This window comes from Cricetulus griseus (genome assembly GCF_003668045.3).
Source record: "Cricetulus griseus strain 17A/GY chromosome 1 unlocalized genomic scaffold, alternate assembly CriGri-PICRH-1.0 chr1_1, whole genome shotgun sequence".
Classification (NCBI taxonomy): domain Eukaryota; kingdom Metazoa; phylum Chordata; class Mammalia; order Rodentia; family Cricetidae; genus Cricetulus; species Cricetulus griseus.
The window spans coordinates 192755497-192767415 of record NW_023276807.1 but is presented as its reverse complement, the minus strand read 5'-3'; the positions used below and the strand labels follow the sequence as shown (position 1 = coordinate 192767415).

Below are 11919 nucleotides of genomic sequence, written 5' to 3'. Positions count from 1 at the left end.
AACTCTGATGAGTTAACCAACTACTCTCCAATTGGATCTGAGACTCACTCCGTTAGAAGGAATTTATGCCTGGTACTATAAACCTGGATTTTGGGGGTGGATTGTTGTTTTTAAAGCCCCAGGCTGCAGAAGTCATAAGCCCTAAGAAAGATCCAACTGATATTTTGCTAAATGAACATGTTCTCAACCTGCCTTTTAAGTATGTTATATTCATAAATAAGTTATCTCAGCCTTGGTCAGAGATATTTTTTTGGTAGGTGTCAATTAAAGTAAAGACTCATAACTGGTGAAATGCTAAGAATAAATAACTATTGAGTTCTCAGCCTTAAACAGAACATTCATACTATCCCCCTATGGGGCTCAGAGAATATGACAGAAGAAGGAGCAGAAAAATTGTTGAATCAGAGAGAGGATGAGGAGGGCTGCTATGAAACACTGTGCATGACATGGTCATTGTGATTTCATGAGTTCACAGAAACTGTGCTTACTTGCACAAGATTGGGCCCACCAGCATTCCATCATGGTGCCAGAAGGGAAAGCGCATGCCATATTAGCCTGATGACCAGAATTTGACCACCAGAGCTCAGTGGTAGGAGAAGATCAACTCCAACAAGTTGTACTCTGATCTCCACATGCATCCATAATACACACATGCATCTACACACTCTTCTCTCTCTAAATGAACAAAACAAACAAAAAAATTTTGTGGATCTGGGAGGGCTCAAGAGGCCCCACTACTCCTCAAAGAATGACTGGTAATTAAGAGCTGCTGAGGGAAAGGAGAGTCACATTCTTCAGTGATATAACCCTGGAAAGTTGTTCATACTCCAATAAGTTATTTACTTGTTACATTTGCACTGGCCTGTCTTCACACTTATGCAAGCGACCAAATTACTCAGTGAGTCAAATAAATAAGAAAAGTTGGAGGGGAACTTATTAAGGGGAAGAAGAGGTTTGGCAGGAATGAAAGAGGAATAATAAGGGGTGATGAGAGTAAATATAATCAAAATATATACATGTGTAAAATTTCCAAAAATAAATTTTAAATTTTTAAAGCAGCTTTGAAATCCAGGCATGGTGGTATATACCTCTAATCCCAGCTCTTGGGAGATAGAGGCACAAGGATCAAGAATTCAAGGTCTCCACGGCTACATGGTAAATTCAAGGATACTTTGGAGACTGTCTAAAGAAAACAAAACAAAAACAAAAACACAATGTCTTTGAACATAGTTTCTCAACATATGGCTAGAACTGTAAGATAATTAAAAATAAAACCCAAAAAAACTCATGCAAGTGCATTGGCACATGCCTATGATCCAAACTATTCAGGAGGTGAGGTGGAAGAACCTCAAATTCAAAGCCATCTTAAGCACCTAGGCAAGACCTTAGGAGCTAGTATGAATTTCAAATAACTGAAACACACCCAGTTCTAACTATGTATTGATCTTATAGTAAGAGTATGAATGTAATTTCTTTATGCTCAAAATAATAGGTACCACTCAGGGTACCTCTGCTGGCCTGGAACTCACAGAGATCCAGCTGCCTCTGCCTCTTGAAACCTAGGATTCCAAGTGTGCACAACCATACGTAGCTATGACTTTTGTAATCTTTTTACAGAGAATATATATCTTACTGATTCAACTGAGTAGAACAACCCCACTACATGACTAGAAATGAACAGTCCATGTGCCCAAATCCTAAGTGCTGACTTAGCAGCTGACATCACTTCTTCATAGTCAAGTACACAGGCAGGGTAATTTAGAACTCTGAAGTGAAATTCTATCACTGACAGGGAAAACATTTGCCATCTTTCTGAAAATTCCTGGATATGTCTCGCCACTTACTGATTAATAGGATCCCTGGCAGAGAAATTTACATTGTTTTCAAACTGATGATGAACTTACGGTTTTTGCACTAAACACAGGCTGGTATAAGGAGGGAAGGGCTCACTACCAACAGAAGATGCCAGTTTAAATTTTTATTTCTATACCATATTGCATGTAAAGAATATTTTAATTATATTTACTTTAAATATATTTAAATTTTATAATTAAAAACGTCTAATTATAAGTTTTTATTCTTATGATGTAAACTTTTTAATTCTATATACAGCTTTATGTAAGCTGAGGAAAAATACAGGTGTCTATTAAGCCACATTTGTGTCTTATTCAAATGGCACTGGAGAAAGGTGGGATGATACATTCCATTTCACTGCCACAAAGTCAGCCATCACCCTGAAGTTTCAGTCTTAATATTTTAGCATTAACACAGTCCATTTTAGTGCAACTAAAGCTCTTTGATTTCTGATATAGGGATCCATGGGTACACTAGCTACTTCAGTAAATACAGACTTATAATTATTTTTGCACTAAAACTTTTGCAATATTATTGCACTTGAAGTGTTCATTTAGGTCGCACATGCATTTAGATAAGTTATAAAATTCTAGTTACTATCATCCACTCCCCTCACAAGTATATGTACATTTTTGTAAAACTCAAATTAGAATGTAAACTCTCAGCAGAAGGAAAGAGCTTGCTAGGTACTATAATTAAACTACAAAGAGCACATGGAACAAATACATTAGTATTAAAACTACAGGTCCAAGCTACTTAAGCTGGAGCAAACAACCTGCCTTTTTAACTGGAGGAGGAATTTCTTAAAGGAGGATAACAGCATAAAGCATATATCATAAAAAAAACTTACTGGAGTAATTAATTATTGAAGTCTTTTTTCTTTGCTATAAAAAAAAGTCAAACTTTTCTTAGTAAGTGACTTTCCCCCAATTTTGGCTATTGTGGGGCCAAATGTTACCATAGATTTGTCTTATTATTTTTAATTATATGTATGTATTTGTCTCTGTTTGAGCACAATGCCCACTGATGTTAGAAGAAGTGTCAGATCCACTGATGCTGAAATTGCAGGCAAATGAGAGCCATCTGATGTGAACTCAAGCTTCTGGAAGAAGAATATGTGCTCTTGACTGCTGAGCTACCTCTCAAGCCCCAGACTAAAAACATCTGAAATTACTTGGAAAAATAAAGTTCAGAGTAACTATCAAATATTTCATACATAAAGTCTGTATAAAAATTATGGACTTTATTATACATTTTAAAAATTCCAACAACATATTTCGTGAAGCCTTGTCAGCAAATACCTGTTTTGACAAAAGAAAAAATAAGTTCTCTGCCCCACAAGCTATACCATGATCACAAATGCAATTTTAAAGAGAGATGCTGCATGACTTTTAATTGTATACTGCACAGTTGGTTAATATCATCAGTGAAATAGGGTTAATCAAGTTACTTAATTACAAAAATCACAAAATATACAAAGCAGTTTTGCACATTCATTATCACTTAATCCCCAGTATTCCTATTAACTGTTACTTAAAGTGTAGCCAAAGACTGATTAAAAGCTGAGCATGGTTCTAGCTTCAAATCTTTGTTATTAATGTAGAATAAAAATCTCAAAGAGAAATAAATCAAACTTGCTAAAAACAAGATGAGCCGGGCGGTGGTGGCGCACACCTTTAATCCCAGCACTTGGGAGGCAGAGGCAGGTGGATCTCAGTGAGTTTGAGACCAGCCTGGTCTACAAGAGTGAGTTCCAGGACAGCCTCCAAAGCCACAGAGAAACCCTGTCTCGAAAAACAAAACAAAAACAAACAAACAAACAAACAAAAAACAAGATGAAAGCTTGCTTGTTACATACACTAGTGTGTTTAATATTTAAAGTGTAATCTGAATGGTCAGACTTGTTATCAAAAGCAAATCAGTATTTTCCTTTCATTGAGATACCAGAAGATTTTGTAATATAGTAGCTCTCAGGGTCTGCCAGCATTGTCAGTTCAAATTGTAAACAGTGTGGTTCCTGTAGTAGCTTGTGAGCATCCACCACACAAAATCATGTTATCTACAATGTTATGTATATCCTACTATCCTTTTCTCAAAAATAATGGCAACTTCCTCATGCCAACACTGTGGAACTAGGAATTCTTTTGAAATTAAACACCAAGTAATCTTTATATACATGGCAAAAACAAGATTAGTTTCAGGGATTCAAGGACTCTGTTCAAAGGAACAGTTTCAGTCCCTAGGAAGTTTATAGCAAGTCTCTAGCAAGGATAGAGAAATAAGTGATTTTCTATTGAGTTTATTACCAGAGTTATGCAAGTACTGCCAATGTAAGTAAATAGAGTACTCAGTAGAATTAGGTAGGCTAAATTTCTTTCCCTTTTTAAAGAAATTTTGTTAATTTCTAAAAAGCTGGGAGAGATTTTGGAGGACAGTACACCAGAACAAGATCAGCATTAACATTTGAGAAGCTCACAAGTAGCCTTCATTAAGCAGGAGAGCTGATTAAAGCTGATGTGCAGAATCCCATACAGTTTAATAGTGACAGAACAGAAGCTGAATCATCTGAAACTGTTCAATCTACACAGGACATGTCTTGGGCATCAGAACACATTCTGGTCTGACCTGTGACATGACAGCAACTGTGGAAATTCCTATGAAATGTGACTTAAAAAGAATTATAAAACCCTCACCCCTGGCCTGAATTTTTATCCAAATAGCAGCATTTTGCTTCCATGCAAAGCAACAGCAAGTAAAACTGTCTCCTGATGGTGAGCACTCTTACTATAAAACAACAGATTTCCCCTGAAATCGCAGGACATCTTATATCAAGAAAAGACCTCACAAACTGAAAACTTGGGATAGGACTGCATCTCAGTGGTAGAGGGCTTACTTAGCATGTGTGAGAACCTGAGTTTGATCCCCAACACTGCCAAAATCAAACAGACAACAAAAAACAAAACAAATAAAACCAACAACAAAAACCAGAAACCTTACCAATCTTAAAAAAGTCTTAAAAGCAAGACTTGCCACAACTAATCAAGTACTGACCACAGCAATTTCTAGTTTAACAAGAAGGAAATACTGATGCAAAAGCATTCCTTTTAGTAAGCACAAAATATACTTTTAACCAAATGTACTCCATAAACTGCTACCTATTAACTGTATGTTTGGGTAACGTAAGACTTTAAAGAGTATTAAATAACCATTACTCCCATTTGGCACATGGATAAAAACAGTATCATGATCATATATATATATGTATGTATGTAGGTAGGTAGGTAGGTAGGTATATCATTACTACAGAAAATTGTACTTATAGAGTGTGAAACTGAGCTATATTCTGAAAACTAAAACAGAAGCCACTTCTAACTCAGAACTAAGAAAAAATTACTTGTGAAATTAGTGGTTAACCTCTTGAAAATCTATAAATGTATGACTATGTAAAATACTTTACTCAATATATTTAACCTATATACATATGTATATATATATATATATATATATATACACTTTTTCATGTAGAACACATGAAAATAAAATCTATAAACAAAGATTAAAATCTGAGTGAAGAAAGAGTTTTTTTGAAAGAAGTTAAACTGTAGGGCATGTCAACCTTGGTAGCAAGCAAACTCCTTCCTTGGTCCTACACTATATGAGGTGTTCAGTTCCTTTCAGCCTTTCATGGAATTAGAACTTTTACTCATTTGAAAAGTAAAAGTATTTACAATAATTATTACAAACTATTCTACACTCATAAATTAGTTATTTGCCTTTGTGGATATAAAGTGACAATTCATTATCAAAATGTGATATTATGAAAATACTGGGAATATCAGTCTGAAATTTAAAAGATTATGTTCTCTAAACAAAACTGCACATTTTTATTCTAAGCAGTAAACATAAATGTTATAGAATATCCTTTGAAATGTCACATATTATCAATAAAAATTATTTCACAATACAGAAAATACAATGTATCACTCTACAACACTTGCCTTACATGTCAATTCTAGTATAAAACGTTTGAACAACAACAAAAATCTTTCAATAAATTCTGAAATTTTATTCTAATCCTTACTGCTCTGTAGCAATAAGTAAAAGTCCCAACCTGAGAACTAAGAAGATGGTGACAAAATACCAAGGGCTGTATCAAACACCAACAGACACTTGAGTTTCTTTCCTCCTGCCATAATACACTGCCATCAGAGACATGGAGCAAGCCCAGAAAAGCCCTGAAATCAACAGTACCAAGTGCCACTGCCCTAGTGACTTTACACAAATCCTACTGCATACTTAAATTGTTAGAATATTTGCAAACCTGTAGAATTCTCCATACAAAGAATTTTAAGCTCATTTGGTTGAACACTTCCTCATTACCAACAAGACATTCCTAAAGAAAGGGAGAGAGCACACACAAATGTCAGAATCTGAAGAATAAATGATTTCTTATGGAGACAGCCAATTACAGTGCATGATAAAAAGCGTTCACAATTTCAAAGAAACATATCTTGAGCAAGTGTGATTCCTCAGCAATCTACTACAGGAAAGTAAACAGGTTTTATTTGGGTAAGTAGAATTTGATGATAATGCATAGTATTTTATTTTTAAGGGGATATGCTCAATATAACCTGTTATCATGTTTAGTCTTTTTTAAATGAAGCTGAAACAAGCAAGTATAAAGCTTAGTCTCTTCCTTGGTCTTTTAACATGGTTACCTTGTGCCACATTCCAGGGGAAAGGGGAAATCAATCAAAAAGCAAAAGCAAGTTTATGCTTCTGATTCTCTTTTTTTCCCTTCTTCTCCCAAATCACTCTCCTCTGATTGGCTACTGCTAAGGACAAGCTGGCCCTCACTACCAGCCTGGTTTGGTCTACTGGAAGCAGCTATCAACCGACTCTGTTCTTCCAAGTCCTGGTGGAAAGATAAAAAAGAAACTAAGTTAACTGTCAGCAGTCAAATAGAAAACTACAGTTTTCTAAACTAATTTTCTATGCACTTTTACTATACTTGAGAGCTACTCCAATCCTGTCACATGCATAATTCTGGCAATCTGATGAAAAGAAAAGCAATATTCAACAAATGAGAGACAACAGTAAATTTTGGCATAATATGAATAACTCCATAAAATCAAACAAAAAAAAGTTTGCTATTTCATCCTCCCTTTCTTGTTCTATGGCTCATAACCAAGTTCTAACTATCCTCATATCTCATTGCACACTATGTAAGTAATCTCATAGTCAGAAAGTTTCATTGTCATCCACATCTCATTCCCCACTCCTCTCCAGGTGTCACTTGCCTTAAGATGTATTTCTGTGCTGTCTTTGCATTTTCTCTTCTCAGCCCTACCTATATACAACTCACTCCCAGTTCTTACAGGTCTCTTTGCATACATATTCCCCAGTTACTTTCCCTCCCATTTTCCGACCATCAATGCCACCACTCTTAACAGGATCCTACAATCTCTTGGATCACCTAATCAAGTTTTGGCTCTGAAAACTGTATACTTTTAATTATTCTTTGTAGAGTTGATCCTTAATACCACAAAAAATAAAAAATAAAAAGTGTGCTGTGGGGGAACGGAAGAAGCCCCGAGTGAATGTGTATTATTGACATGAGCACAGCCTTGTCAAGGACTGCAGTGTCTCAAACCCATGGCAACTGGCAAAGCTACCTTCTAGTCTGTGTGCAGATGTTGAGTGTACAAAACCTAGCAACCTCAGTTTCCCCTTCCCTCCTCCTGCCTCAGGAATAACTCTAACCTGAGACTGCTCACCCCTCCACAAGAGCTGTACATAAGAACTGAGTTCTGGGATTGTTGTGTAGTAGTAGGTGCCACTCCATCAGAAAGAGCATCCCATCCCAGATTTTCTGTGCATTTGTCCATCTTTTCTTCAGGGTCTGTCCTTTATTTATTCCCTTGTCATCCCAGTCTGGTCTCCAGGACCAACCAACCTGTGCTGAATGCTGTGTGCATGAGTGTGTGTGTACTTGTATGTATACATGTGCATTATATGCGTACATATATGAATATGACACTCTTGCTGATTCTTGCTGATGCTTAAAGTATTTTCTCTTTCACAGTCAATGTTGCTTTTAGCAAGACAATTAAGTCTATTATTGGTATATGAAAATTCTAGCATGTTTCTTTAACAGAAAATTATATTTCATGGCCAATTACTATGCAATTCAGATGTCAAACCTTTTCTGCTGTGCAATGAATCATCTAGTTATGAGGTGGCTAAACAAGAAGAAATAAATGGACTTCCATTTGGAAACTAAAATCTGAAAGCCACAGTGCTGAATTAGTCATCAATACCACATAAAGGAACAGATACCTTCTCAATCTGTTTTTGTTTGCTGAGTTCTTTCTGTTGTTTCTCTTTTACTCTCTCTATTTCTTTTTGTTTTTCTGATGCCCTACGATCCTAAAAGGGGGTGAGTAAATAAAACAAACATGTTAAATAAAAAGTAATTTAAATTTTACACATTTCAATTAATATGAGTCTTGTAACATTTTAGTATTTTTATATAAAGCACAGCAATAGTTTTCCAAGACAGGGTTTCTCTACATAGCCCTGGCTGTCCTGGAACTCACTCTGGCCTCAATCTCACAAAGACCCATCTGCTTCTGACTCCCAAGTGCTGGGACTAAAAGGTGTGCACCACCACCACCTGATTCCAGATTCTAAATGCTATATGAGCAATAGCATCTACTGTTAATCTTGTTTAGCAAAACAATTTTACTTACTTGCTAGTATGAAAGAGCTTTTATTACACTGCTTTAGCTTAGAACATCCTTGGAAATTAAGTGGCTCTGATTCTTACCAGTTCAGCATGCAGTGCTATCTGTTTTGCCAATCCAACAGAATCACAAATCTGAAAGGAGAAAAAGAAGACCTCAGATACTTTTCTATTACACTAAAATTTTGAAATACCTAAATGGATGACATAACTAGTTTTATAATAATTCAAGAAAACAGTACAAGTTTAAATAAGAATTTATTTAAAGATATTTCAACCAAAAAAATTTCACCATGTTTTCTTCAGAATCTATGGACTTCTACTGCTGGCTTTTCTATCATGTGCCCATCCAACTTCTCATTGTATCAAACTCATTACTGATGGAGACTATTGCAGAGATCTACAACTGCTCAAAATATAGACAATGAGTGACTGTAGAGTGCTCAGGCCCAATTGATAACTCTATACCTAATTGATACCCCTATACCTAAGACTAAGGGAAAAATCAAGTAAGAAAGAGTTGAAAAGACTATAAGAGCCAGAAGACCAGAAGACCAGAACACCTGCTGTGAGACAGTGTCTTTTAGACATGACAGGGAAGGTATACCCATGAAATCTCAACAATATGGTTGCCTAACAAGACCTGAAAATTGACAATTGACATGCCAATGTAAATGGGGGAAATTTCACAAGACCCTACCCCTAGATGAAGAGCTACAGGCAACCAATGATTGCTGAGAGAGGAAGAATCTGTTTTATCCAGTGATGAGCCCCAATAGGTTATCCAATACTAAGTGGTCAGCCTGAAACACATGCACATAAAAGCAACACTAAAAGGACTCAGTATGGTTTATAAACACATACACACACCAATAATAATTAAGTCCTAGGGAACAAAGGAGTTAGAAAGGGGAGAGGAAGAGGAGGTGATGTAAACAGAGGATTCATGTATGAAGTTCTCAAAAATACAAAAAACTTCAAATTTTAAAACATCATTACTGAAATGGTAAATCATCCAAAGAATGAAGGATTCGGGTGATATTATCGATATAAACTAGTAACACTTAAAACTGACTATGGGAATATATACTATTCCCAGGATAAGTTAATGAAACAGAAGACTGAACCAGCTATCAATAGTCTACAGAAGCTGACAGGTTCCACTCATCAGTATGGCTCCCTCCAGAGTGCATGCTCTCATCACGAATCTCAGCTGGACTAGGCATAACCTGTGAGCTTTTTCCAGAAATTTTAGGGTAAAACTGTGACTCTGATAGATATTTTATAAAACAAACATTCTGAAAGCCAGGTACCTTTTCCCCCTCATTGTTTGATTCAAATATGTAGCACACTGATGACAAACTACTTTCACTTCTTCCACCTGATGTCCGGAGAACAAATCCAAAAAGTCGTTTATTTTCCTGGTGTGTAGCATACAAAACTACACATGGTAATGGAAACTGCCACAAAAACACCAAAAATAAACATGAGATCTTCCAAGTCATTACAGCAGCATTCAGATGATAAAAACTCATGATAAATTCTAACAATATTGTAAATAGAATTTTAAAGACAAATTTTCAATAGAATAATGATCTAGAAACAAATAATGCCATATTTGGTTTGGATATTACCAAAAGAGATCATTAAATACTGAGTTTTATTCAATATTTACCAATACAAATTTAACTACAAAAATTATCTACTTAGTAAATGATTAAATAAAAACATAACTTGTACATACAAAGAAATTATAAAATAAACTCAATTGTGTTCATGTTTTGATTCCTACTGCTAATTTCTTTAGCATATAAACTCTTTAGGGATAAAAAACTATTAATCGTACCAAAATGTGTTGAATCCTACATTATAGAATGCTCGGTAGATTTCTGGAGCTGGCTGTATATGTAACTATAGCCTAAAGACCAATCTTAATTGATATTGTATTAGGACACATAGGACCAAATTATTATCAAACTATAAAATATATATATGAACAAAAGATACTTAAAGCTTTAATCACATAGAACTCACTGTGAGCCTTGTAACTTGGGTCTGCGGATCAATTAACCTACAATAATTAAGAATTTGGAAAACAACTTTTTAATTAGGCTGAATTAAAAAAATCATTTTTCCTGTAAGTTTGTTTGGAGAGGGTCACTACTTACTTCAAACAGTCACAAGTGACTAATAAGTGTGATTCTGTCATGCGAAAGATGTTATGGATGGCCCGAGCTGCTAAGATCTGGCGCATTGTTTCATAAACAACATCTGGATGGTCATCTGCCTTTACCTCCATAGAACCAAGGAATCGGACAATAAATAACTGATGAAGAATAGAATCTGTAACAGAACATGGTACATTATGGTAAAAGATGTCTTTGGTTTTGCAGCACAGGTTATCCTTAAACTCACAATTCTCCTGCTTTAGCATCCTAGATACTGGTACTACAAGTGTATGCCATTCTACTTCAATATTTATGTATTTTTAAACCCTGTAGTTCTTTGCCAAAAGAATATACTTCAAGGTTTTAAGGTTTTCCAATGAAAAATAAAACCTAAAGGAGGAATTTTGAAATAACCTTTAACACTACAGTGTTCAAGTTATAGGAAAATTAAGGTCTCAGTTTCAACCAGCAAAATATAATGTTACAATGATATAGTTTTTGGTGATTTGAATGAAAATGGCCCCCATAAGTTCATGGGGAGTGGCATTATTGGAGGTGTGCTTTGTTGTAGTACTGTGACCTTGTTGGAGGAAGTGTGTCACTGCAGATGAGCTTTGATGTTTCAGAAAGTCAAGCCAGGCCCATTGGCTCATTCTTTCTTCCTGCTGCCTATAGAACTCTCAGTTCCTTCTCCATCATGTCTGTCTGCATGCTGCTATGCTTCCTGCCATGAGGACAATGGATTAAACCTCTGAAATGTAAGCCAGCCCTTATTAAATACTATGTAAGAGTTGCCATGATCATGGTGTCTCTTCACGAGAAACCCTAACTAAGTCATGGTTCTAGATAAAACTAATTCTTTGTACTATTCCTATAACTTTACTGTAAGTGGTGGTGCACGCCTTTAATCCCAGCACTCGGGAGGCACAGGCGGGAGGATCTCTGTGAGTTCAAGACCAGCCTGGTCTACAGAGTGAGTTCTAGGACAGCCTCCAAAGCCACACAGAAACCCTGTCTCAAAAACAAACAAACAAAAAATTTATATTTAAGAAAAATAGCTGCAGCCAAGTGTGGTGGTTCATGCCTTTAAACCCCAGTTTTTGAGACGCAGAAGCAGGCAGATATCACTGAGTTAGAGCCCAACCTGGTCTA

At 35.9% G+C, this 11919-nt stretch overlaps 1 protein-coding gene across 3 annotated transcripts in view; it reads right to left on the bottom strand.

The window, feature by feature from the left end:
* Window positions 1-3075: 3075 nt before the first annotated feature.
* Appl1 (adaptor protein, phosphotyrosine interacting with PH domain and leucine zipper 1) overlaps window positions 3076-11919 on the bottom strand; it is a 47593-nt gene continuing 38749 nt past the window's right edge. Inside the window, exons 17-23 of one of the 3 annotated variants that reach the window (XR_003479893.2) lie at window positions 10768-10942; window positions 10634-10670; window positions 9913-10059; window positions 8684-8734; window positions 8194-8283; window positions 6573-6769; window positions 3076-6247 (exon numbers count right to left, since the gene is read on the bottom strand). Coding sequence is in view for 1 of the 3 variants with exons in the window: in XM_027389622.2 (XP_027245423.1) it covers window positions 6626-6769; window positions 8194-8283; window positions 8684-8734; window positions 9913-10059; window positions 10634-10670; window positions 10768-10942 (644 nt within the window). In the remaining 2 variants the exon portion in view is untranslated. Of the gene's footprint in view, window positions 6770-8193; window positions 8284-8606; window positions 8735-9912; window positions 10060-10633; window positions 10671-10767; window positions 10943-11919 lie in introns of those variants that run through there. The other 2 variants (XM_027389622.2, XR_003479894.2) reach the window with 2 other exon arrangements.